At 36.7% G+C, this 24,400-nt stretch overlaps 1 protein-coding gene across 12 annotated transcripts in view; it reads left to right on the top strand.

Annotated features, from left to right (window-relative positions):
* EDIL3 (EGF like repeats and discoidin domains 3) overlaps positions 1-24,400 on the top strand; it is an 818,524-nt gene that overhangs the window by 641,193 nt on the left and 152,931 nt on the right. For all 12 annotated transcript variants that reach the window (XM_055563384.1, XM_055563418.1, XM_055563390.1 and 9 more), the window contains one exon: positions 23,825-23,980. In XM_055563384.1, coding sequence (XP_055419359.1) covers positions 23,825-23,980 — 156 coding nt within the window. The remainder of the gene's footprint in view (positions 1-23,824; positions 23,981-24,400) is intronic.

The following is a 24,400-nucleotide window of genomic DNA, read 5'->3' as shown; positions in this document are numbered from 1 at the left end:
AGTTTAGTGCTTCTCCACTATCTCACTTGCTCTCCTGTGAGTCTGAGATGACCACTCAATCCCAGCATGTGGCCTTGGGCAGGCCACTTGACCTTTCTAGACCTTAATTTTCTGTTTCCAGTCACTATTAATTGATATTTTCTCTATGTCCATGACAAGGCATTTCTTCCATTATTATTTGAAACATTCTACTTTGAATTACAGTTAATTGTATTTTTTTCCTCTTTAGATTACATGTGCAAATAGCTTTTCTGTCTTTCCATAGTCCACTCTCTCTATCATCATATTTGTAAATTATAGACATATGGGACAAATTAAATCTATTAAGTAATTAGAAGTGCAGCTGAAAATATAAGTTGTGATGACATGGTAGGAATTAGTGCATGCCAGAGTGAAAAATGTGCCTGTTTAATTTGGTGGTAAAGGATGAACTGCTGAAGGTTTGAAAACAAAGAAGTGATTTAAGATTGGAGAAAGTCTACAGTTCAAGACACCAAAAAAAAAAAAAAAAAATCAAGTGCAACATAGTGAGCCTAATTTTGAATGTCCTAATAACATGATTATAGAATTTCATTGTCAGAAATTTTATATCAGTTTTAAAATCATATGAATCTTAGAATAATGGGTTATAAAATTAACTGTAAACCTAGAGTTATGGATATAATTTTGTATGAAGAAATTTGGTCAGTAATTAGTATGTATAGCTCTTGACCATTAAAAATTACTTATTTTCTTAATTCGTGTCACACTGTAATGAAAGCACAAAAATAAAAGAATGATATTCTTTGATTTAAAAATAATTTATTCTTCAAAATTTTGAAAATGTTAGATCAAGTTGAATTATAGTATTTAGTTAGAGGAAGAGGAAATAAAAGTTTCCAAATGATAGTCATTATATTTTTTGAAGATGTTTAATTGCCAACATCTATTCAGCAAAATTATCATTTTAAAATATTGAAATATATTCTATTTTTTCCTCCTAAATTTCAAATATTTTAATATTTTGCTGTGCAGAATTTTTTTAGATAATGGCAGATCTGTGTTTCTTTGAAAACATGTAGAAGCATTACCTTTCTACTTTATCAAGGAGTTGATATTGGACAAGAGTGTTGTGTGGGGAGTAGAATTTTTTCTGTGCTTGCCTTTGCTCTTTTTGTGTTCTTCTCCTTCTCAGGGAGCAGAGATGACCAAAATTCACCCATCATCTTTCCCGACGACCCATATAGAGACCAAGTTTATCCACTTTATTTCTTAGGGCACTTTATTGCTTTATTTATTTTTTTATTTCTTAAAAAAAAAAAGCAAAGAAATAGTATAACATGTGTAAAAGCACTTTGAAAAGTAGAAGTTAAGGAAATGAAGTCTAATACGCCTGATCAGTGTGAAGTAAAGAATCATTTTCTTCTTTTTGTTGTTTTCCTACGTTTGTAAATGAGAAATTGATCTTTATTCTTTCCTGGAAAGAATGGTAATGATAGCAAACAATCATAGAATCCCTAAAGATGCTAGGCACCTAAGAGTCAACATCACCTTTAATACTCAGTCAAAGCTGTGAGTTGGATAGCATCTCTTCACCATTGTATGGATAAAGAAATTCTGTTTCAGAATGGTTAAAAACCTTGCATAAGGTCATGTTAGGAAGTTCTGTGGCACAACCAGCTTTCTAGCATGGGTTTTCAGAAGACAAAGGTCTTAAGTACAATGATCTTCTCCCACCCCGAAGAAACAAGAGTTCTTGTTGTTCCTTCTGATATCCCTTGGTGGAGGCAGGAAGTTTTGAGTCATAGCAGTTCTTATCACTGGTCATCACCTAGAAAGGAGGGGCCTGTCTGCATATCTTAAAGACATACAGTACAGGGCTTCCAGTTGCAGGCTTTTGCTGCTCTTTGTTTCCTATCTTTCCAGTGTTCCCATATTGCTGTCTTTCTCCCAAAACCTAATAAGAGGTTCGAGCTCAATAAGTTCCGTCCCAGATGTCAGTTGCTGTGGAAAAGCTGAGTTCAAATTTCAGGATTTGTTTGCTCATAAAAGGATTCACAATGTCCAAATAACTTTGAGCATTTTATCTTTCATATTTTATTTAAAAATGTGCTTAGTCGCTCTGTGGTGTCCAATTCTTTGCGACCCGATGGACTATAGCCTGCCAGGCTCCTCTGTCCGTGGGGATTCTCCAGGCAAGAATACTGGAGTGGGTTGCCATGCCCTCCTCCAGGAGATCTTCCCAACCCAGGGATCGAACCCAGGTCTCGCGCATTGCATGGAGATTCTTGAGGGTCTGAGCCACCAGGGAAGTCCCTTATTTTAAAATAATTAGATATTTAAGTGTGGTGCCCATAATTTTGTAAAACTGCAATGCAAATTACAAACGAATCCTTCCTATAAAAGTGTAGAAACAGGTGGCAGGATTAAAACACATTACTTGCTTATTCTAGGGAGACATTATAGAGTGCAATGAATCTTTTGTATCAGACTATGGAATGTTGCCAGTGTGAGTCTGATTTTGGACTCAATGCGAAACACTTGCTTTCAGCATGTCTGAAATTAGATAATCTGGTTATCTCAGGTAATTACATTCCTAGAAGCCACCTCTAGGTATGGAGTAACAATTTAATAATAAGGAAAAATAGCCAAGCACTGTTCGATTTGTCTGTTTAAACAGAGTTTTTGAATCTGGAAGTTAAGTTCTCAAAAAAGCCATGAAACATTAAGTCTGTTTGGTTATTATTTAGAACATTTGCTGATATATTCCATGGTGACAATGAAATTTAATTTCTAAAATTATTTAAATTTATTTTTGAAACACAGATGGAAGATTGTACTTATTTAGATTAAAATAAAGCCAGAAGAACACAAGAACCATAGAACACTAAGTAATTATTTGGTGATGGCTGCTGCGTCGGTGTCCCAGAGATTTCCACTCTTTCTGTGTAGCCCTCTGATTTCTCTTTCTGGTTAATTCATTCATATCGCCCAATGCTAGACAATAATATCCTAGAAAATTGGCCACTCTGTTAGCTAGAGCATATGTTTGCTTAGACTTTTTCCTTCACTACATGAAAATAAAGAGTATCATACTATTCGGCTCGCCAGAAGTACCCTTTAAGTTTTTATTATGTGATATTTGTTTCTGTCTTGATGTTTAAGTGATCCCATGTCCACATTTTAAATATCAGGATACTTACTGCCACAACCAATAATATCTTCATGAATAGAAAAGTATCGGGTTTTCTCAGAGCAAACCTCAGAAAGTCTTCTGTTGACATTGTTGGTGATTGTATGTAACAACAACACACTTAAATAAGAAAAAAGAGAGAACACGGGGAATAATGCATTCTTCTCTCCCTGCCAACCCTTCATCGTCCTGGATAAGGATATGAGTATCAGGGAATTCTCAGATTAAGCTAAGACTATACTTAAAGTCAGAGAAGGCAATGGCACCCCACTCCGGTACTCTTGCCTGGAAAATCCTATGGACGGAGGAGCCTGGTAGGCTGCAGTCCATGGGGTCGCTAAGAGTCAGACACGACTGAGCAACTTCACTTTCACTTTCCACTTTCACGCATTGGAGAAGGAAATGGCAACCCACTCCAGTGTTCTTGCCTGGAGAATCCCAGGGACGGGGGAGCCTGGTGGGCTGCCGTCTCTGGGGTCGCACAGAGTGGGACATGCCTGAAGCGACTTAGCAGCAGCAGCAGCATACTTAATGTACCTAGAGATCCTGTTTTTAGTTTTTCTTTTCTGATCCCCTTGGCACTGTCCTCAGTCACACTCACTTTGAAGTGTGCTCAGTGAGGTGGTTGAAGCAGAGAACCCTAATGTGAACCCCAAAGTGAAATCCACCCACCTCGGTCCTGAGCCAGCTGTTAGAAGTAAGGCACCTCTCCTAATATCTGCCTGCTTTATTTACTTTTTTAATTGATAAACTTATGAAAATGTTTCAACATGCTAATTTCTCCTCCTTGCCCCTCTTTTCTTGGTGGAGCAGGTGATTGACCTCCTTACATCCACCTAAGAGCTGTTGCTGCTGACATTGGCCATGCTGCTGACATAGGAACTTTAGCAAGCCCAGTCCCCCACCCTCAGCCCCCCTCTTTCTTCTCCCCTTCATGGCACACCCACTGCTTGTGTGCTTGTGCATCCAGGATTTGTTTTTCCTTTTTGTTATCACCTCAGGCTTCCTTGAAAATATACAGATTAGTAAAGTAACCTTATTTTTATTGTTTCTAAGGTATCTTTGGTCGCAGAGAGTCGGACACGACTGAGCGACTGGTCTGATCTGATCTGAAGGTATCTTTATTGAGATGAATGTTTCTGCTGCTGCTAAGTCGCTTCAGTCGTGTTTCTGCTCGTGCCCTATTATCTTTTTCTCTTTTTATTCATCTGTTTTCATCCTCATGTTCTATCTTTCGTTGAAGTTTCTATTTTTCTCCTTCCTTCTGTCTTTCACTCCTTCCTTCCTCCCATCTTTTTACTGAATCTATTCAAATTGCCAGGCTTTTTACAAACAATGACTCCTTTCATTCTTGTTCTAGTATAACCAAGAAAAAAACAAAAATCTAAAGTTAAGAGCACAAGAATTAAAATCTATACCTCCGACCATAAAACTTGATTTATGAGAGTTCTGGAGTATTACTACCTTAATACATACTATTACATCTAATTGAATATACAGATTGAAGTCTTTGAACAGAACATACACAGTTCAGTTCATTCCTGAATATAAATACTGGAGGGTGTTAAGAAACTCTAACCACAGCAAGTACCAAGAAAGTGGAGAAGAGTGAAATACACTGAAAGCCTTTCAGAAACAGGTGGAAGTTCAGAGGAAACTGTTACGCCAGGACTCTTGGAACAACTACCAGATTACATCCATGATGGTGTGTTGCTTCTGTTTCAGACTATTTAGTGAATAAGGTGTTCCACTTTGACTGGAAATTTTACCAGGTGCAAAGAGTCATAAAGAGATTATAGTTTTTAAAATTTGTTCACATGTGTGCTTTCCCCATCTTTTCTTCAAAGAAGACAGTTGGGTTAATTAAACCCATGTCACAGGTTGACCAGCATTCAGAACAGTGGAGGGTAATTTAGGAATCCTCTTGTCTGGAGCTTCAAAACTAATTATTAGGTTACTTAATCAAAACTGATTAAAAGAAAAAAACATTTAAATAGGTTATTATTTCCTTAAGAAATGTATACTTTTCTTTTAGTTCAAGCTTGAGTATGTGCATAGCTAATAGACAATTGCAGCAAATTTCTCAAGTTATGTTTTATCAGCTCTGATATATCAACCTTATCCTGTTTGGCAGATTATTTTATTGCTTAATCTTTTACTTGATGCTTTTAATATTTAAATGATAATCCATAACCCTCATCATTCAGAAAAGAAAAATTAGGAATTAAAAATATTCATTAGCACTAAGTGGTCAATTTAAATAAATTTTTGAAAATTATTAAAACATTGGTATTGCCAGGAGAAATATCAATAACCTCAGATATAAAGATAATACCACCCTTATGGCAGAAAGTGAAGAGGAACTAAAGAGCCTCTTGATGAAGGTGAAAGAGAAGAGTGAAAATGCTGGCTTAAAACTCAGCATTCATAAAACTAAGCTCATGGCACCTGGTCCCACCACTTCATGGCAAATAGATAGGGATACAATGGGAACAGTGACAGACTTTATTTTCTTAGGCTCCAAAATCACTGCGAATGGTGACCATGGCCATGAAATTAAAAGATGCTTGCTCCTTGCAAAGTTATGACAAACCTAGACCATGTATTAAAAAGCAGAGACATCACTTTGCTGACAGAGGTCCATATAGTCAAAGCTATGATTTTTCCAGTAGTCATGTATGGATATGAGAGTTGGGCGATAAAGAAACCTGAGTGCTGAAGAACAGATGCTTTGGAACTGTCGTGTTGCAGAAGACTTTTGAGAGTCCATTGGACAGAAAGGAGATTAAACCAATCAATCCTACAGGATATCAATCCTCAATATTCACTGGAAGGACTGATGCTGAAGCTGAAGCTCCAATACTTTGGCCACCTGATACAAAGAGCCGATTCATTGAAAAAACCCTGTGCTGGGAATCATTGAAAGCAGGAGGAGAAGGGGACGTCAGAGAATGAGACAGTTGGATGGCATCACTGACTCAGTGGACATGAGTTTGAGCAAGCTCTGGGAGTTGGTGAAGGACAGGGAAGCCTGGGGTGCTGCCATCCATAGGGTCGCAAAGAGTCAGACAGGACTAAGCAAGCAAGCAGTGGAATATGTTATCTAACCTTCAAATCTTCATTTTTTTTTTAATAGCAAATCACAGACTACTGATTTTTTGTGTGTCCCAACAATCATGAGATAAACAACCCCTAAGTGCTTACTCCTTGCAAGGAAAGTTATGACCAACCTAGATAGCATATTCAAAAGCAGAGACATTACTTTGCTAACAAAGGTCCATCTAGTCAAGGCTATGGTTTTTCCAGTGGTCATGGATGGATGTGAGAGTTGGACTGTGAAGAAAGCTGAGCACCGAAGAATTGATGCTTTTTAACTGTGGTGTTAGAGAAGACTCTTGAGAGTCCCTTGGACTGCAAGGAGATCCAACCGGTCCATCCTAAAGGAGATCAGTCCTGGGTGTTCATTGGTAGGGCTGATGCTGAAGCTGAAACTCCAATACTTTGGCCACCTCATGTGACGAGTTTACTCATTGGCAAAGACCCTGATGCTGGGAGGGATTGGGGGCAGGAGGAGAAGGGGACGACAGAGGATAAGATGGCTGGATGGCATCACCGACTCAATGGACATGAGTTTGAGTAAAGTCTGGGAGCTGGTGATGGACAGGGAGGCCTGGCATGCTGCGATTCATGGGGTCGCAAAGAGTCGGACACGACTGGGCGACGGAACTGAACTGAAGTGATTTTAACATGATTTAACATGATTTCAACATCATTTTCTTACTAATGAGTTATGAATCAAGCATTTATTTTTCTTATTAATTGATTTTATTAAATTAACTAAACAGGAGACCACTGATCTGAGTTGACTTTTTTAGTAGAGTTTACAACATATTAGTTTCAGGTGTCCAGAATAGTGTTTCTGTATTTTTATAGTTTATATGCCATTAAAAGTTATTATAAGATAATTGCCATAATTCACTGTGTTTATGCAGTATATCCTTGTTGCATTTTTAATACATAATCATTTTTATTTCTTATTTCCATACCCCTAATATGCCCTTCCTTCCCTCTCCGCATTGGTAACTACTCATTTGTTTTCTGTATCTGTGAATCTGTTTCTGTTTTGATATATATGAACACTTGTTTTATGTTTTAGGTTATACATATAAGTTAAAATACTTAGAATTTGTCTTTCTCTGTCTGAGAATTTACTAAGCACAGTATTCTCTAGATCCATCCATGTTGCTGCAAATGGCAAAGTATTCTTTTTATGGCTGAATAGTGTTCATATATGTATATGTCACATCTTTATCCTTTTGTCTGTTGATGGACACTTAGGTTACTTTCATATCCTGGCTATTATAAAAAGTTCTGCTATGAACATTATGGTGCATGGATCTTTTCAAAGTAGTATTTTCATTTTTTCCAGATATGTACCCAAGAGTGGAAATGCTGACTCTATTTTTAGTTTTCTGAGGAACCTTCATATTGTTTTCCATGGTGACTGTACCAATTTACATTCCCATTAATAGTGTACAAGGGCTCCCTTTTCTCTATATCCTTGCCAACATTTGTTATTCTTAGACATTTTGATGATTGCCATTCTGACAGGTTAGAGGTGATATCTCATTGTAGTTTTGATTTGCATTTCTCTGATAATTAGTGATGTTGACCATCTTTTCATGTCCTGTTAACCATTTGTGTATTTTCTGTGTATTCAGGTTTTATGCCCATTTTTTTTATTGGATCGTTTGGGTGTTGTTTTTTTTTATATTGAGTTGTATGAGCTGTTTGTATGTTTTAGATTGAGTTGACTTTAATACCTTAGCAGCCTACATAAGCAAACACAAACCTAAGCCTACAAATTCCTCAAGGTTAAGAAATGGAAACCTAAGTACAACCAATCACAACCAACCAACTAGATTTTCCCAAATGATGCAACTGCTTAAGCTATAGCTAATCAAATAATTGTTTTACTTTCCCCTCTTCTCTAAGTCTCCCCTAAGCTCCTGTTTGTGGAACATTCTTACATCTGATTTGGTGCTACCCCATTCCAATCAATGTCTGATCAGATAAACTCTTAAATTTTTAATATGCCTCACTTTATCTTTTATAAATCTTTAATTGGCAAATGTTTCCTAGAGTTTCTTCTAAAAAATTTTCCTCTACCACTTCCCAAATATTAAAAAATTTTAGATACTGAAATCTTCTTTTTCAGTTAAGTAGAAAGTAGTTCCTTTTGGCAAACTGTTGTTTATTTGCATTTTATGTTCGTATTGTTTTTATGTAGTAATACCCAGGACCAGTCAAACTCACACGGGAATGCATTATTTAGGCATATCAGAACTTCTAGCTTGAGGTAGAAAAAGAAAAAAAGCAATTAACTATTCATAAAGCTATTCTTAAAGCTAATTGCTTATTTAATACTAGCCTTTGCCTAAGATTGACAACTGTAAATACTTCTAAGTATGTTATTATGTTTGAAATGCTTATGGCACTGTATTTTATACTAGAGAATGAGTATCAGAAAATACTTTTGTATGTACTGTTACATTAGATGGCCATTACTCAGTGTTCAGTCAGCCCATGGACTGCTCCATGCCACGTTTCCCTGTCCTTGCCTATCTCCCAGACCTTGCTCAAATTCACGTCCATTGAGTCAGTGATGCTACCTCACCATCTCATCCTCTGCAGCCCTCTTCCCCTTTGCCTTCAGTCTTTCCCAGCATCAAAGTCTTTTCCAATAAGTTGACTCTTTGCATCAGGTGGCCAAAGTATTCATATGCTTCAGCTTCATATGACATTCTGTTCTTTTCCTTGAGAACAGAAGGGGAAATGAGAAGCACCAATATCCCTTCCCCCCTTAGAATATCATTTGCAAGCACTGATTTCAGGATGAATCTCCTTCTTTCCTGGCATTGTTACTCATTCCCCATCTTCTCTCATTCCTCTTCTCTTACAGAAATTCAACCTAGAAGAGATGATGTGTAACCTTTCATTTTACCCTTCCTTGATTTTCACAAGTGATTTATTGAAAAGTTCGTAGTTATGTTGTATGTTTTTTAAATATATAAATGCTATTGTGCATATTTCTGTTTTTTACATGCTTTTTTAAAAACTTTGTATTTTGTATCGGGGCATAGCTGATTAAGAATGTTGTGATAAATTCAGGTGAACAGCAAAGGGACTCAGCCATGCAAATACATACATCTATTCTCCCCCAAACTCCCCTTCCATCCAGACTGCCACATAATAATGAGCCAAGTTCCATGTGCTATACTGTAGATCCTATTGGTTATCCATTTTAAATATGGCAGTGGGTATATGTCCATCCCAAACTCCCTAACTTAGGTTCTTCACCCTATCCTTCCTCCTGGTAACTGTAAGTTCATTCTCTTAAGTCTGTGAGTCTCTTTCTCTTTTGTAAGTTATTTTGTATAATTTCTTGTTAGATTCCACGTGTAAGGGATGTCATACAATATTTCTCCTGCATATGACTTACTTCACTCACTGTGACAATCCGTAGGCCCATCCACGTTGCTACAAATGGCATTATTTCATTCTTTTTTAATGGCTGAGTAATATTCCATTGTATTCATGTACCACATCTTCTTTATCCATTCCTCTGTCGAAGGACACTTAATTTGCTTCCGTGTCTTGGCTATTGTAAGTAGTGCTAAAATGAACACAGGTGCATGGATCCTTTCCAGTCATGTTTTTCTCCAGATACATGCCCAGGAATGGGATTGCAGTGATACATGGTAGCTCTATTTTCAGTTTTTTTAAGGAACCTCCATACTGTTCTCCATAGTGGCTATACCAATTTACATTCCCACCAACAGTTTAGTTCCTACCTCCACACCCTGTCCAACATTTATTGCTTGTGGATTTTTTGATGGTAGCCATTCTGGGAGGTGTGACTTCATATCTCATTGTAGTTTTGACTTGCATTTCTCTAATAATTAGTGATGTTGAATATCTTTTCATGTGCCTCTTGGACATCTGTATGTCATCTTTGGAGAAATGTCTATTTAGGTCTTCTGCCCATTTTTTCATTGGGTGGTTTGTTTTGACGCTGTAAAGCATAATGAGCTGTTTGTAAACTTTGGAAACTAATACCTTGTTGGTCACATCATTTACAAATTTTGTTTTCCCAATCTGTGATTTGTCTTTTCATTTTGTTTATTGTTTTCTTTGCTATGAAAAATTTTGAGGGTTTAAGTGGATCCAATTTATTTTTGTTTTTATTTCCATTCCTGGGAGATGAATCAATGAAGATATTGCTGCAACTTATGTCAGACAGTGTTCTGCCTTTGTTTTCCTCCAAGAGGAAATCTCACATTTCCTCATGTATCTGGTCTCACATTATGGTCTGTAATCCATTTTGAGCTTATTTTTGTGTTTAGTGCTAAAGAAGGGTCTGATTTCATTTTTTTCATGTAGCTGTCCAGTTTTCTCAGCACCATTTGTTGAAGAAACTGTCTTTCCAACATTGTATAGTCTTGCCTCCTTTTTCATATATTATTTGACCATAGTTGCATGGGTTTATTTTTGGATTTTCTATCCTGTTCCATTGATCTATAATTGTTTTTAGATAGCTATTGGGTTGCCCAAAATATTGATTCGAGTTTTTCTATACGGAAAAGTTATTAACACTATTATTTTCCTGTACAGAAAAACCTGACCAACTTTTTGCCAATCCACTGTATATGAATCTAGTTAATTACTTCCAGATCTCAGAAAGAATGCCTTTGTGAATGTGTGTAAGAGCACACATGGACATATGTATGTGCACACATTTTATATTAAAAATCTCTATTCCTCTAGAAATAAGTCATTTAAGCTGCTATCCTTTGCTATCATAAAAAAGTTCTACAATAAATATGTATATGCATTTCTCATTGATTCAGTTCAGTTCAGTTCAGTTCAGTTGCTCAGTCGTATCCAGCTCTTTGTGACCCCATGAATCATAGCACGCCAGGCCTCCCTGTCCATTACCAACTCCCGGAGTTCACTCAGACTCACATCCATCGAGTCAGTGATGCCATCCAGCCATCTCATCCTCTGTCGTCCCCTTCTCCTCTTGCCCCCAATCCCTCCCAGCATCAGAGTCTTTTCCAATGAGTCAACTCTTCGCATGAGGTGGCCAAAGTACTGAAGTTTCAGCTCTTGATTACCAACAGAGAAATTTGAGGTGGGGAGAATGCTCAGGAATAAGTTGATTAATTTTTACTAACAACTAATGGATTGAAGTAACTATGCCATTTGATACTCCCACCATCAGCAGAGGAATGCTCCAGTAATACTTGATATTAGCTCATGTTTTTTGTTTTGCCATTTTGGCTATACATTCATTGTTAGTTATAAATTGCTTTTCATTTAGTTTGCATTTACTTAATAGTGAAAGTTAACTATCTGAATTGCCTATTAATATGCTTTGCTCCATTTTCTGTTGGTTTCTCCATCTCTTTGGAGTTTGCGTGTGTGTGTGTGTTTATAATAATCCCTTGTATATTTCACATCAGTAGTTCTCAGCTGAACTTGCAGTACACGTGGAGGCAGGGATCCCCAAAGATCTGTTCAGAAGGTTCACAGGTCAATGCTATTTCTATAATAATTATAAGATTTTCTTCAACATCTTCACTATACTAACATTGGTACTAATGCCACAAAAGAGTGGTGAGTAAAACTGCTGGAGCTTTAGCACAAATCAAAACAGTAGCATCAAACTGTATTAATAGTCTTTATAGTCACCTTCATCATGCACATGCTGGAGAAAAAGAGAAAAGAAAGATCAAGCTCAATTAAGAATGTCCTTCATGAAACTGTAATGACCATTAATTTTATTAAATGCCAGTGCTGGCTGTATCTTTAATATTCTGTGTGATGATATGGGTCTCACAGGGAGAGCACTTCTGCTGGGTACTGAAGTGTAGCGATAATCTTCAGGAGTTGTACTTAGGAGATTGTGTGATTTGCAAGCTGAACCACCGCCTCCTTTTTTGAGCATCAGGTTTACTTCAAAGAACAACTAACAAACCATGACTCTTCGCAACTGGAGATTTGGCAGATATCTTCTTGAAAATGAACTCAAGTAGCCTTGCCATATTAGGGAAAACAATTGACAGTATGTGTTGCTAGATAAAGCTTGAAATTTCAAGGGGAAATTAGAAGTTTGGAAAAAGTGTAATTGCCGGCATGAACTTGAGAGCTTCCAATGTTTTAAGACTTTTTAATGAAATTGGTAGTGATATTAACAAACATGCCTTTTTTGATATTGTATAATAATAAAATGTGTAATCTTTTAAAGAGTCCACATAGCTCAGTGAGTCTGTATTTTCCAAATGACCAATGCATGATGTTACAAAACCAAAAATTCATGGGTAATAAAGATCCATTCAAAGTGCAAAATAAGCCAATGGATTTTAACATGATGAATATGAGAATTTCCCTGGTAGATTTTAGATTACACACTATGGCTAACATTTAAGAAACTTTTTTGTCAAGTTGTGATATGGTAGCAAAGAATATGAACACTCATCTGGAAAAGTTATTAAAATGCTTCTTCTTTTTCCAACTAGATATCTATGTGAAGCTAGATTTTCCTCACATACTTCAGGCAAAGAATATTTTGTAGTCCACTTGGTATAGAAGTGAATATGAGAACCTACTTATCTTAAGTCAGATACTGAAGACATTTTAAAAAAATGTAAAATGAACACAACTCAGTAGAATTTTGGCTTTGGACAATTTTATTTTATGGTATTATGAAGCTTATGTTAAGATGTAATTGGTTTGCTAACTGTAATATTTGATTAATAAATTATTATGATTATAATAGTTCTTTAAAAATCAAATATTTCTAAAATGTGTTATTTTCATTTTTAATACAATAAGCATTTGTGTGTGTGTGTGTGTGTGTGTGTGTGTGTGTGTGTGTGTGTGTTATGTATCCCAAGTATCAGATGTGAGTGCATTTGCTTTTTAGGGCCCTCAATACTTTTTAAGAGTAAAGGAGTCTTGAGATCTCAAAGTATGAGAGCTAGTGCACTAAATAACCTGCCAGTTTTTGACATTACAAGTATCAAAGGCTGTCACCTTTCTATTAACCTTCCCTATGATGTACTTGGTTGAATAGAAACCTTTAATTTCTTTTTGGAGCCAATTTCATTTTTCCTTCACATTTTGTACTTTTCTGGTCTTCTTAAAAGAACATTTTCTTTAACTTTAGGGTCATAAAAATATGTTTCTACATTTTCTCCTATTAGATGAATAGTGTTACTTTTCACATTCTGTCTTTAGTACGTTCCAATCCAACTTCATTTTTCTCTACACAGAGAATCGATTTTCCCAGCACCATTTACTAAATAATCTATCCTTTCCCCACTGACTTGTAATGCTGCCTCCAGGGTAAATATACATTTTAGTCTCTTTCTGGATCCCCCTCCAATTCACATGTATTTTTTCCTACCTGTGTGCTGTTGGTGTTCAGTTGCCCAGTCGTGTTGGACTCTTTGCGACCCCATGGACTGCAGCATGCCAAGCTTCCCTGTCCCTCACCATCTCCCGAAGTTTGCCCACGTTCATATCCATTGCATTGATGATACCGTCCAACCATCTCATCCTCTGACTGCTCTCTTCTCTTTCGGCCCTCAATCTTTCCCAGCAAATGGGACTTTTCCAATTAGTCAATTACTCATATCAGATGACCAAAATACTGCAGCTTCAGCTTCAGCATCAGTCCTTCCAACCAGCATTCAGGGTTGATTTCCTTTTAGATTGACTGACTTGATCTCCTTGCTGTCCAAGGGACTCTCAGGAGTCTTCTCCAGCACCATAGTTCAAAGGCATCAATTCTTCGGCGCTCCACCTTCTTTACGGTTCAGCTCTCACAACTCTGTGTGACCACAGGAAAGACCATAGCCTTGACTATATGGACTTTTGTTGACAGAGTAATGTCTCTGCTTTTCAATACACTGTCTAGGTTTGTCATAGCTTTCCTGCCAAGAGGCAATTGCCATCTAATTTCATGGCTGCAGTCACCACCCACAGTGATTTTAGAGCCCAAGAAGAGGAAATCTGTCACTGCTTCTGCCTTTTCCCCTTCTATCTGCCATGAAGTGATGGGGCTGGATGCTATGATCTCATTTTTTTAATGTTTAGTTTTAACCAGCTCTTTCACTCTCCTCCTTCACCCTCATCAAGAGGCTCTTTAGTTCCCCTTTGCTTTCTGCCATTAGAGTGGTGTCATCTGCATATCTGAGGTTGTTGATGTTTCTCCCACCTGTCTTGATTCCAGCTTGTAACTCATCCAGCTGGCATTTCTCAATGTGCTCAGCATGTAGATTAAATGGACAGCATGACAGCAGACAGCCCTGTCGTACTCCTTTCTGCATCTTGAACCAATCAGTTGTTCCATACAGGGTTCTAACTGTTGCTTCTTCACCCGCATACAGGTTTCCCATGAGACAGGTAAGATGGTCTGGGTATTCCTATGTGCTAGTACCACATTACTTTTATTTCACATGGTTCCGGAATTCTTAATACATAGCAGACTTCTTTTCGAGACTCATTTTGCTATTAATGGAAGTTTGTCAATGTATCATTCAAAATAAAAAAGTATAGGTTTTTAGAGTAAAATTTTTATGGCAAATTTACAGAGTTGAAAGAATAAATTTATTGTATTATTTCATCCATTAAAATTTATACTGGTATTCTATAAGATCTTCTAGCTAAAAAAATATTCTCCATAAGATCATATTAATTAATTATTTTTGAGGTAAATTTCTAGGTATTTTATATTTATTTTGGTATTATAAATAGCATCTTTTTTTCCACTTTAATTGTATGTGTATTTTGAATAAGTAAGACACCTACACATTAGAAGTTTCAAAAGACACAGAAGATTACAATAAAAATTCTTCCTACTTCTCTCTCTTCAAGATATCTGTTTACCTGCATTTGAAACTATCGTTAGGCAGTTTCTTGGTTTTGCTATATAATTATAATTATATATAAGAAAATATGCATGCTATTTGCCCTTTATAGTGAAGAGGAGTATGCAGAACACATTGCCCTGTTACTTCCTCTTTTCATGCAGTTTCCAGATAATTGTAGATCTGCTTTGGTAGCACACCAAAACTTGAAAGCAGTAATTTCTTAAATTGTATGCCAAGATCTCTCTTTCCTCTCTCCTTGTCTGCTTTCTCTCCTTCATTCCTATTCTTTTGTCTTACAACTGAATTGTATTCATTTTCTGGACTTCTCCATAATAAAATGGCTTAGACCCCTAAAGATAGACATTTTAAATTGTTTGAAATTGTGTTATATATAGCACTGCAGGGGACAACTTTGTACACAGAGAACAACTTGGTACCTACATCATTTTGCCTATATATGATTATACTTGGCAGCCAACATTCCTAGAATGAAATTGGTGACTTGAAGAAAATATGCATTTGTCATTTTGTTTCAAGTCATAAATTGTCCTTCATAAAAGACTGCCGTTTATACTCTCACCCTGAATGTATATGCTTGCCTATTTCTTTATACTTTTGCTATACCGTATAATTTTTTTTTTTTTTTTTTTTGCTTTCTGCTCTTGTGAAAGGTGAATTTTAGTAACTTCGGGTAGATTTAATTTGATTTCTATGAGTAAGATTGAGTATCTTTCATGTTTAATATTCATAGGTATTTCCTTAGATCTCAACTAATTAAATCCTTTGCTCATTTTATCCATTAATTTGAGTATTCTTTATTTCGTATGCAAAATTTCCTTACATACTGGGATCTATTTACTGATTTTCTCTTCTGTTTTATTGATCAGACTGCCTTTGCATGTGCCAGGATCATGCTTTTTTGATTATTTGTATTATATTTTCCTTTGATCATTATTGATACAGATTAATTAAATGTGGATCTTATATTAAGCAAACTGGCAGAAGTTTTTAATTAATCTTTATTATTATTACTTTCTCTTGAATTTTCAAAGTAAATTTTTATATCATCTGCCAATATGAACAATACCTTTATCCCATCCCATTGTTGTTTAGAAAGGATTTCATAACCTGTCTTTCTGCTCACTACTGTCTTCTTCAACTGTGACTCTTTGCTTGAAGTAGCCCCAATGGGAACTTGTTCAGCTTCATTTTAAACTTCATTTTACTTTATATTTTTTATTCTTATTATTTCCAATTGGTTCTTATTTATATACTTGTTTCTGTCCTGTGTTCCAAAAACTTCTTTATCTTAGAGATTTTTTTTTTTATTGTGAAGTCTTAACTTGCCACTTTTAAATTATTTTTTTTCTTTATTAGTTCTTTTTTTCTTCTTCTGTTCCTGAGAGAGTTGTTTTTTATTAATATCTTGGCTAGTGATATACCTGGAAGGAAAGGTGAAACCCATGCCCTAGCTTCGTTACTCCAGGTGAATTGACTATGGCTGTATACAACTAAGGAGAAGGCAATGGCACCCCACTCCAGTACTTTTGCCTGGAAAATCCCATGGACGGAGGAGCCTGGTGGGCTGCAGTCCATGGGGTCGCTAAGAGTCAGACACAGCTGAGCAACTTCACTTTCCCTTTTCACTTTCATGCCTTGGAGAAGGAAATGGCAACCCACTCCAGTGTTCTTGCCTGGAGAATCCCAGGGACGGGGGAGGCTGGTGGGCTGCCATCTATGGGGTCGCACAGAGTCGGACATGACTGAAGTGACTTAGCAGCAGCAGGCAAACAAAATGAGAACGAGAAATGGCACATCTAGAAGGCTCTTCCCTCAGTTACCTGTTTTCATCATAATTGGCTCCTGGATTTCTTCTGTGCACACCCCAGACACACAAACATGCACTGAAGTCTCAAAGACTCCTGAGGGTTTCCCAAGGTTTTTTATGTTAGAGTTTGATCAGTCTCAGAAGGCTTTCTGTCCTAGACTATATTTGATGCTGGATTCAGCAGAGAGAGCTAGAAGCCCACGCTAGTTTGCCATCTTGTGAGGAACTCATTGATTTCTCCCATTCCCCCATGTTGAATCCAATGGTTAGATTTACACACACACACACACACACACACACACAGGCACACACATGTAAACAAAATAGCCCTGGATGTCTTATTAGTACATAGCTTTGGAAGTTGATTTCATATTTTTAAAATATGGTTATTATGATTATCAGCTCACATAAGGGAAGAACATGGAAAAAGAATGCTCCTTTTCATTTAAAGAACAAAAAAAGCTAAAAATCAACCCAAAAAAGCAACCACAGAGCTTTCTGAGTGGCAGGTGTTACTAAACTTCTGCATGCATTCTATCATATAATTTTCACACATAAGAATTCTATTAAAATTCCTTTTACTGGGGAGGAAATTAAATTTCAGGAAGCTTAGACAAGTTGTTGAAGATTATATTGGTGAGAAGTGGAAAAAACCAGGGCTGAAACTCAGTCTTTTTTTGTCTTCTGTCTGGGCTTTGCCTGGATTCTAGGCATTCTAGGTCCAGATTATGTTTCTTAATATTTACATTAATACAGGGAAAGTAGTTCATTCAAAATACCGTAGAATGTAAATACTTTTATTTTTTAAGGACATGCAGTGTACAAAAAATAATTTCTCTGAAAAAAGATAAATAAATGAAAATATTTTATTGCATATCCAAACATCTATCAAGGTCACAGGGAGTAATTTGGAATTTCTGATGCAATCCCCATTCTTTATTATATTTAGACCTTCATAAAGGCAGAAAAAGACAAAATAGAAATCAGATCACTTTCTAGCCAATGTTATTTTACAAAGAATCACAAAAACCCGTAAATAATGTTGGAGTAGGATAAAAGGGAATTGCTTGCAATAAGTTTTGTGGTAGAGATATTTCTAAAATCAGGTGATAACCTTCTTCCAAGACTTAGTTTATTTCTTACAGTAATATAAATTCCTGGTATTTAAATTTGAATATAACCATGACAGTGAAATCATAGCTCTTTTATATATGATTTTCTTATTATTTCAAGCTTAATAGTGCTAGATAAAGGGGAACTCAAAAGCCTAAAACTTAATAATTGCTAATAATCCCTGAACCAGTATTCTGTGAATCACTTTTTGGTGTTTATTTTTTATTTGATGAAAACAGTACTGAAATTTAATTACAAATACCTACTTAAAGTGTTTAGTATATGAAAGGAGAATTCCATGACAGAGGAGCTTGGTACAGTCCATGGGGTCACAAATAATTGGACACAACCGAGCAACTAACACTTTTACTTTCAACTACTTAAAATAGATACAACCCAAGGAGGGTGCTGCTTTACTCTCTGGAGTTCCAGCTCCTTGAAATATATATTCAGAGCTTATAAATATTAAAGCAAATAAGAATCTTTTAAAACATCATTTCTGCCATGCCTTCGAAATATGTACTCAGATTTTCATTTTTTGATTGTTACTCAATTTAAGCTTCAGAAAAATTAGTCAACAGCTCATCAGCTGCAACTCTAGCAGAGATAATTTGACCATCTACAAGAAGGTGTAAACAAGATAATTGAAACAAGATAAAAGATAATTGAAAAAGGAATGTTCAGCACTTTCAAGTGGAATTTGGCTTGCAAAATGGGAGGACACTTTATTCATAGTGTCCGGTGTTTTTTATATATATTAGAAAGATTTAAACTATGAAGACTCTGCATTTGAAAAATGAAGATGAATGCTGTATATAAGATAGTGGATGAATATGGCTCTTTCACAGCGTTGTGCTCGTTTACCTAATATGTTAAGATAGTCTCTTTTGGAGCTTACCTTTAACAAATCTAGCAATTAAAATTCCCAAATCAATCTTTAGAGAAGTGAGATTAAAGAGTAATAAGCAAAATTTACCTTGATGGGGAATATTCTCTTATTTGTACCTCCAAACAAAAGTGGGACTTAAAATGTATTCATGTCAGTGATTTTGATGTCTTAAGTACTAAAATGAGAAAAGCAAAATTGGATATGTGAGTCAACTCACTTGGCCCTGTTGGAGAAAAAAGGACCCACAGGCCCAGAAATTAATAAGAAAAATATCGTTTATAGGTTTGTATTACAGGAATGAAAGATGGGCTGGGGACCATATATCAAGGCTGGGGACCATTCACCCCAGTTCTTTAGCTCATCCAATTTCTGGATTTTCTTTATAAACAAGTAAGACAGAGAATCGAGTAAGACAAAGCCCCTGCTGGGAGAGATTGAAGGCAGGAGTAGAAGGGAACGACAGAGGATGAGATGCTTGGATGGCATCACCAACTCAATGGACATGAGTTTGAGCAAGCTCTGGAAGATGGTGAAGGACAGGGAAGCCTGGCATGCTGCAGTCCATGGGGTTGCAAAGGGTCAGTCATGACTGAGTAAAAGAACAACAATAACAAAGAATCATTTTGTGAACATTAGTTGGGGAAGAAAGGTCTGAGATAGAAAATGAGATTTAGAGAAACTCAGAATAGAGAGGAAAGTGGACTGTGCCATGTTAGCAAACTTTCAGAAGCTTGAAAGGATACTGACTACATGAAGGATTCAGGATTTCCCTTAACATATTAACACCTTTAAAGTCTATGTGCTGTGCTGTGCTAAGTCGCTTCAGTCATGTCTGACACTTTGTGACCCCTCTGGACTGTAGCCTGCCAGGCTTCTCTGTCCTTGGGATTCTCCAGGCAAGAATACTGGGGTGGGTTGCCATTTCCTTCTCCAAAGAATGTTTCACACCCAAGGACTGAACGTGTGTCTTATGTCTCCTCCTACATTGACAGGTGGGTTCTTTACCACTAGCGCCACCTAGGAAGTCCCTTAAAATCCATAAATCCAGGGAAATAAAAGATTGTAGACTTTTAGGACAAACACCCAAAAAAGATGTCCTTTTCATTATAGGGGACTGGAATGCAAAAGTAGGAATTCAAGTAACACCTGGAGTAACAGGCAAATTTGGCCTTAGAGTACAGAATGAAGCAGGGCAAAGGCTAATAGAGTTTTGCCAAGAGAATGCACTGGTCGTAGCAAATGCCCTCTTCCAACAACACAAGAGAAGACTCTCTACATGGACATCACCAGATGGCCAACACTTAAATCAGATTGATTATATTCTTTGCAGCCAACAATGGAGAAGCAAAAACAAGACCGGGAGCTGACTGTGGCTCAGATCATGAACTCCTTATTGCCAAATTCAGACTTAAATTGAAGAAAGTAGGGAAAACCACTAGACCATTCAGGTATGACCTAAAACAAATCCCTTATGATTATACAGTGGAAGTGAGAAATAGATTTAAGGGACTAGATCTGATAGACAGAGTGCCTGATGAACTATGGAAGGAGGCTCGTGACATTGTACAGGAGACAGGGATCAAGACCATCCCCATGGAAAAGAAATGCAAAAAAGCAAAATGGCTGTCTGAGGAGCCCTCACAAATAGCTGTGAAAAGAAGAGAAGGGAAAGGCAAAGGAGAAAAGGAAAGATATACCCATTTGAATGCAGAGTTCCAAAGAATAGCAAGGAGAGATAAGAAAGCCTTCCTCAGTGAACAGTGCCAAGAAATAGAGGAAAACAACAGAATGGGAAAGACTAGAGACATCTTCAAGAATATTAGAGATGCCAGGCGAACATTTCATGCAAAGATGGGCTCAATAAAGGACAGAAATGGTATAGACCTAACAAGCAGAAGAAATTAAGAAGAGTTGGCAAGAACACAATGAAGAACTGTACAAAAAAGATCTTTACAACCCAGATAATCATGATGGTGTAATCACTCACCTAGAGCCAGACATCCTGGAATGTGAAGTCAAGTGGACCTTAGGAAGCATCACCATGAACAAAGCTAATGGAGGTGATGGAATTCCAGTTGAGCTATTTCAAATCCTGAAAGATGATGCTGTGAAAGTGCTGCACTCAATATGCCAGCAAATTTGGAAAACTCAGCAGTGGCCACAGGACTGGAAAAGGTCAGTTTTCATTCCCATTGCAAAGAAAGGAAATGCCAAAGAATGCTCAAACTACCACACAATTGCACTCATTTCACACACTAGGAAAGTAATGCTCAAAATTCTCAAAGCCAGGCTTCAGCAATATGTGAACAGTGAACTTCCAGATATTCAAGCTGGATTTAGAAAAGGCAGAGGAACCAGAGATCAAATTTCTAACATCTGCTGAATCATCAAAATAGCAAGAGAGTTCCAGAAGACATCTATTTCTGCTTTATTGACTATGCCAATGCCTTTGACTGTGTGGATCAAAATAACCTGGAAAATTCTGAAAGAGATGGGAATACCAGACCACCTGATCTGCCTCTTGAGAAACCTGTATGCACGTCAGGAAGCAACAATTAGAACTGAACATGGAACAACAGACTGGTTCCAAATAGGAAAAGGAGTACATCAAGGCTGTATATTGTCACCCTGCTTATTTAACTTATATGCAGAGTACATCATGAGAAATGCTGGACTGGAAGAAACACAAGCTGAAATCAAGATTGCCAGGAGAAATATCAGTAAGCTCAGATATGCAGATAACACCACCCTTATGGCAGAAAGTGAAGAGGAACTAAAAAGCCTCTTGATGAAAGTGAAAGAGGAGAGTGAAACTGGATGCTTGGGGCTGGTGCACTGGGACGACCCAGAGGGATGGAATGGGGTGGGAGGAGGGAGGAGGGTTCAGGATGGGGAACACATGTGTACCTGTGGCGGATTCATTTTGATATTTGGCAAATCTAATACAGTTATGTTAAGTTTAAAAATAAAATTTAAAAAATAAAAAAAAATAAAAAAAAAAAAAACTAACGTTCAGAAAACTAAGATCCTGGCTTCCAGTCCAATCACTTCATGGCAAATAGATAAGGAAGCAGTGGAAACGGTGGCTGATTTTATTTTTGGGAGCTCCAAAATCACTGCAGATGATGATTGCAGCCATGAAATTAAAAGACACTTACTCCTTGGAAAGAAAATTTTGACCAACCTAGACAGCATATTAAAAAGCAGAGACATTACTTTGCCAACAACGGGACCATCTAGTCAAGGCTATGGTTTTTCCAGTAGTCATATATGGATGTGAGACTTGGACTATAAAGAAAGCTGAGCACCGAAGAATTGATGCTTTGGAACTGTGGTGTTGGAGAGGACTCTTGAGAGTCCCTTGGACTGCAAGGAGATCCAACCAGTCCATCCTAAAGGAGATCAGTCCTGGGTGTTCATTGGAAGGACTGATGTTGAAGCTGAAACTCCAATACTTTGGCCACCTGATGCGAAGAGCTGACTCATTTGAAAAGGCTTTGATGCTGTGAAAGATGGAGAAGAGGAGAAGGGTATGACAGAGGATGAGATGGTTGGATGGCATCACCAACTCAATGGACGTGAGCTTGAGTAAACTCTGGGATTTGGTGATGGACAGGGAGGCCTGGCGTGCTGCATTCCATGCAGTCACAAAGAGTCGGACACGACTGAGCGACTGAACTTAACTGAGTTGCAGTGTTTGTCTAGGGTGCAAACTCCAGGGATTGCTTTTGTAGTTCCAATTTTTGACTTTTTAAATATATGACATGAATGTACATATTAAAAACAAATGATTCTAGAGGAGCTGGTTTCTTCATGCACAACCTCTGCCATTTCATATGTTAACTCTTACAGTCCCATCAAAGAGTAGAAAGCCCTTACCACTTACATGAATGTGAAGATTTCCTGATTTCTCTGGAAATGGTCTCTGAATTACACCAATTTAAATCTCTTATACTATGTTATTATTAATATTAATAATTAAGGGAGGAGAGCTTTATAGCAATTTGTCAAGATCATTAAAACATTACCTTTCTACAGAACTTGAGATTTTATAGACATCATAAAGGCATTTTAAAGTGAATGTAACAATTTTTAATGTTTGTCATATATGTAGAAAATATTTTTCTTACATGGTAGTATTTAATGAATTATTATGTTATATTGAAAGGAAATTTATACTTAAATATGAGAAAAATGTTGAAAAACTTCTTAGGTGATAATTATGCTGTAGCAAACTGTTGTATTATGACTTGGAATGGGGAGAAAATATGGAGAGAAAACATCAGTTAGAACATCTCCATATAATGGAAAGTATTTGGTGAAAAACTCTCCATGACGAGTGTGTACTTAACACAAGCAGAAACTACAATATAAAGATTCAGAAACTGAAGATACTTTTGCATTTGTTTCTTGCCATCATTGTTATCTTTACCTTTTTTTTATTCTAACACTCAAAGATCTCAGGGATTTGCATGTTTTATTTTAAGGGAATTTCTTGAAGTCTAAAGCAATTGAGGCACATTAACAGTATTTTGGTATTAGTTTCATGGTAACGTCATTGAGGTTATTTTGAGAAGATAATATGCTCATTTTTCACTTTGCTAAATCATACTTACATATCATAACCACCAAATGCTTTCAATACTTATATTTTGGGGACACATTACCCTTTTTAAAACTTGTTCACATATATTGCTTTACTTTAAAAATGAAAAGTATGCCATTAGAGAAAGTCATTTTGAAGCTAAGCTTGATATAGGCTTGATTTATACTATTTTCAATCTTCACTAATAAATAAAAATGTTCCATTTTCAAATGTGACACTGTAAGCATTGTTATCTGAAAGCAGAGAAATTATAGTTGATTGTGCTTTCTCTCCTCAGATAAATTTACAGAGAAAAATGAGAGTTACTGGTGTGATTACTCAAGGAGCCAAGAGGATTGGAAGTCCAGAGTATATCAAATCCTACAAAATAGCATATAGTAATGATGGAAAAGCTTGGACAATGTACAAAGCGAAAGGCACCAATGAAGACATGGTAAGACTTCCATGTCATGCTTATTGAACATAACCTGTCATATGTAATCTATTACCAAGTGACTACTGAATATTCAAAAGTAGTCTTATGTTGTTGAAAATAAATTTATGACTTTTTTAATAGGACCAGTGGTGTGTGGAGAGGGTAAGGAGTTATCCCAAATTATCAGTGTATAGTAGCGACCATTTAAATCTTCCTCAGATTTTAATTGGTGGGACAATAAACACTTTATCACAAGGTTAGCATGGTCCTGTGCATGACAGTTAAGTTTTATTTCAACAACAGTCAGCTTTAAATTTCATTTTATTGCTTTGACAGATCATCCTTCTCCTTAAATAAATACAGATCAAAACTGTTAAAGAAAAAATAAAATTTTTGAAGAGAAACATCGAGTTATAGAAAACATAAATATCTTTCTAT

This window comes from Bubalus kerabau, chromosome 1 (assembly GCF_029407905.1).
Source record: "Bubalus kerabau isolate K-KA32 ecotype Philippines breed swamp buffalo chromosome 1, PCC_UOA_SB_1v2, whole genome shotgun sequence".
Taxonomy (NCBI): domain Eukaryota; kingdom Metazoa; phylum Chordata; class Mammalia; order Artiodactyla; family Bovidae; genus Bubalus; species Bubalus kerabau.
The sequence above is the reverse complement of the archived record's forward strand: the minus strand, read 5'-3'. Positions and strand labels throughout refer to the sequence as shown.